A 3667-nucleotide genomic window follows, 5' to 3' on the forward strand; every position below is an offset into this window, starting at 1 on the left:
GGACGAGGAGAATGCTCCGGGTGGGAAAGGGGTCCCGGTCCCGAGGCCCGAGCGCCGGTCCCCATCAGCAGCGGATGGGGGGCGGTGGCTCAGCCGCTGCGCGGGGCCGGCCCCGCAGCCCGCGTCCGTCCCGAAGCCCCGGCCGCTGCACTTGGGAACCGCGCGGGACGCGGGTCCGGGGCTGGGCCTACCTGAGCGCCCCTCCTCCTCCTCCTCAGGTCTGGTTCAAGAACCGCCGGGCCAAGTGGCGACACCAGAAGCGCACATCGGCGTCCGCGAGGCTCCTGCCGGGAGCCAAGAAGCCCCCGAAGGAGAGCTGCTGACGGCTGCAGAGTTACTCCTGGGCTCGGTGGCACCTTATGGGGCCGGCTCAGGGAGAGGACAGACCTACCCTAATAGGAGTTGGGAGAGCACGCCAGCCTCTAACCTGGTGTCTGCCCAGTTGCCTGCGTCCTGGAGCTCAACGCGGGAGCCCCTCTGCGTGTGTCCCCGCGCCACCCGCCCCGCGGAAGGAGAGCGCACCGATGCTCCGTGCTCCATGCGCCTTCCCTCCCAAGCGCAAGCGGGCAGGAGGGCCGAGGAGACTCGGGGGTGGGGTGCGGGGCACAGAGCAGATCAACTTCCTCAATCCCCCACCACACCCCAGGAGACACCAAGCCACCCCAGGACAGGAGCCACCCCTTGTCAACAGTGGCACCCAGCGTCCTCATCCCCGCCCACTTCCTGCTGGCCTCAGTCATCTCCTCAGAGGGGACGCAGCCCCCTTGACTGGCCTAGAACCCTCCAGAGGCTGGGCGGGTGGGGTCTCTGCGTCCTGGGGCTGGTGCCAGGGGCCTGGGCGTCCTGACCCGCGGAATAAGAAGGCTGGGTGAGGTAATCTCCAAGCCCCGTTCCTGCTGCTCAATCTTGTGAGTCTTGTGTGGATACTGAGAAATAAACAAGCTACTACAAGCTCTGAGAAAGCAGTCCAGACTCGAAGTCTTCCGTGGCTCCACTCCACACCCAGCCGGGACCTGCCCCTCCTCTCCTTCCCAGGGAGTGAGGGGCAGGCTTGTCACAGCCCGGTGAGTCCTCCGTCCCTGTGCCAGGGTGGGCCCAGCAGAGCAGACTGCCCCACAGATCGTGGCCCGGCACCCTGCACTGGACTCTAGGAGCTGCTTCTTGGGTGGGGTTCCTTGGTTTCCTTACTCTGGGGTTTCCATGCAGGAGTGTCTGCCTCCCTCACAGCAGCCAATCTCTGCCACCCTGTGGGGTGGGACCAGGTTCAATTGGGAGAATCCCCCCTCCACTGCCTTGGAAAATGCTGTCCCCTCCATCATCCTGGCCCCAGCAAGAAGGACAGCGTGAAAACAAGGCCTCAGTTCCCCAAGTTGGCCTGTATGGTGGGTGCGAGGCACCTAACACCCCCCTCACCTGGCGTGGGGACTTTGTTCTGCCTCCTCACAGGTCCTGGAGGGATGCAGGTGGGTATCTGGCAGGAGACACAGTCCCTCCACAAAAGGTGCAGAAGCCAGGGCAGCTCCTGGGCGGAACTCTCTGAGGCAGGTCAGCTCAGAGAACACAGAGCGCGAGGGGTCCCTGGGCAGGACAGCAGCTCTCGCTCACCCTCCAGGATGCACACTTCCTGTTGTCACAGAGCCCGTTTTCCTGAATCCTGGCCGTATCCCTGGAGACGGCACAGACTGCCTGTGGAGCTTCCCCACGGCTGGGACACCCTCATCCACCTGGTCCCAGAAAGCTCGCCCTCGTTGGCTGAGTGGCTTTACGTCATGGTGTGGGGCACCCATGATCAGTGCTCTGCTTTCAAGGGACCAGTAGTTATGCTGCCCTCCTGGCTTTTCCCTCCTCTCCAGCTATCTTGGGCAGGCTCGCCCCACAGCTGCCTGTAACACAGGTGTCCTTGGGCCAAGCCCAGACTCTCCCCTCTCATATCCATTCTCACCCTGGTTTATCTCATCCAGCCTCAGGCTTGAGTCCCATCTCCGTCTCACATTTACATCCCAGTCCAGGGTTCTCCCCTGTGCTAGGCAGTTATGTCCAGCTGTCCCTTTGATGACTCCACCTGGAAGACCAGGGCTCCTCTAGGTCACTTTGTCCATGGCAGGCTGTTTCCCTGTGCATCCCCGGTGCGTGAGCCAGAGAGCTAGGGGCAGGCGCCCTGACCCCTCTTCTCCCTCACCCACCAAACCCAGGCCAACGGCAAGTCGATTTTACCTCCCCAAACATTCCCAGAATCTGCCTTCTCCCCAGCTTCGACTGCACCAGCCTGATGAAAATCGCTGTAATCTCTCACCTTGACCGTTGCAGCTGCCTCCAACTGGTCCACCTGTACCTACTCCGGTTCGTCTGTGATTCATTCTCCATAAAAGTCAGGGTGCAACTCTGAACATGCCTCTCCCCTGCCTACAGCACTCCCAGGGCTCCCACTGCTCCCAGAACAAAGACAGAACTCCTCGCCGTGACCCATGACCCACGAGCCCCGTGCAGCCTGGCCCTGCCCCTCTGGCGTCAGCTCCCACCCCACTGCTCCTTGCACTTTGTGTATCCAAAGGTCTCCTCCCACTGGAACTTTGCACATGCTCTCCCCCTCCACCTGTTCAATGCCTGTTCATCCTTTGGATCTGAAACCACTTCCTTCCTGGGGAACTTCCCCTGACTGCCCCCTAGGTAGGCTGTCTCCTAGGTAGGCTACCACCTAGGTAGCCTGGGTAGGATGCCAGCTAGGTAAGATGCCCCCTGGGTAGGATGCCCCCTAGGTAGGATTCTTTTTTTTTTGCACCTACCCACTGCTGTGTTATGCTTGTTTGTGGGTTGATCTGGTTAGTGTCTGTCTTCTGCATTCAACTGTCAGCTCCACAAGGGGAGGAATCATACCATGGAGTCCCCACTGAATTGTACTGAATCGTTCTGGGGCAGAAATTGACATAATTTACAACCTTTTGGGAAGACATGATCTTTCGTGAAAAATGCTTAGACAATTTTCTTGTCCATTTCAATGAGGATTAGCCTTCTGGGAAGCCAACTCTGGCACTTAGGCACCAGACATTTCTTTTCTTGCATAAACTTTGAATAAAAAATTTGAAACATATATAACCAAAATTTCGGAAGCGTATTTTTTAAAATAACATAGAAGCGTATATTGATTATTTGAGAGAAATTGGAATTCCAAGGCTTCCAATTCCGTAGTGCTTTAATTTTTCACGACTAGCGGGAGCAACATGCCCCTAGCTCCTACCGCAGCGCCCCGTGGCTCCCACAGCCCAGATACTAAAGACCAGAGCAGGGCGGGACGAAGACTACAACTCCCATAAAGCTCAGGGCTCATGGCGGCGTCACACGGAGCGCGGGCCGGCCTTCGAAACGCGCGGCTACCCCATTGGTAGGGCTGTTTCAGGCGCCTGCGCAGTTGGAGCGCCCCGCCCCCGGCCTGCGCCGCGCCTGCGCCGCCGGGGCGGTGCTGGGATAGTGATGGAGACGCCTGGCGCTGCGGTCCGGGCCGTGCTGGTGCCCGCGGCGTCCGGGACCCGGAGGAAGCGCGCCGCCGGAGAGGCCGGGGCTCCGACGAGCAGGCAGCGGGTCCTGGACGAGGAGGAGTACATCGAGGTAGGACTCGGCGTGGACGCCAGCGATTTCCAGGCCACGTCCCTGCCCCGCGCTCCCCCACCCC

The 3667-nt window shown here is 60.2% G+C and overlaps 2 protein-coding genes across 3 annotated transcripts in view; both read left to right on the forward strand.

Moving 5' to 3' along the window:
• GSC2 (goosecoid homeobox 2) overlaps positions 1–812 on the forward strand; it is an 11810-nt gene extending 10998 nt beyond the window's left edge. The window contains exon 4 of the mRNA XM_024763851.1: positions 219–812. Within this exon, the coding sequence (XP_024619619.1) occupies positions 219–323 (105 nt within the window). The 3' untranslated portion in view covers positions 324–812. The remainder of the gene's footprint in view (positions 1–218) is intronic.
• A 2642-nt stretch (positions 813–3454) lies between these two features.
• ESS2 (ess-2 spliceosome associated protein) overlaps positions 3455–3667 on the forward strand; it is a 9629-nt gene continuing 9416 nt past the window's right edge. For both annotated transcript variants that reach the window (XM_024763977.1, XM_024763978.1), the window contains exon 1: positions 3455–3603. In XM_024763977.1, coding sequence (XP_024619745.1) covers positions 3469–3603 — 135 coding nt within the window. In that variant the 5' untranslated portion in view covers positions 3455–3468. The remainder of the gene's footprint in view (positions 3604–3667) is intronic.

This window comes from Neophocaena asiaeorientalis, unplaced genomic scaffold, assembly GCF_003031525.2.
Source record: "Neophocaena asiaeorientalis asiaeorientalis breed wild unplaced genomic scaffold, Neophocaena_asiaeorientalis_V1.1 scaffold110, whole genome shotgun sequence".
In the NCBI taxonomy this organism is placed as follows: Eukaryota; Metazoa; Chordata; class Mammalia; order Artiodactyla; family Phocoenidae; genus Neophocaena; species Neophocaena asiaeorientalis.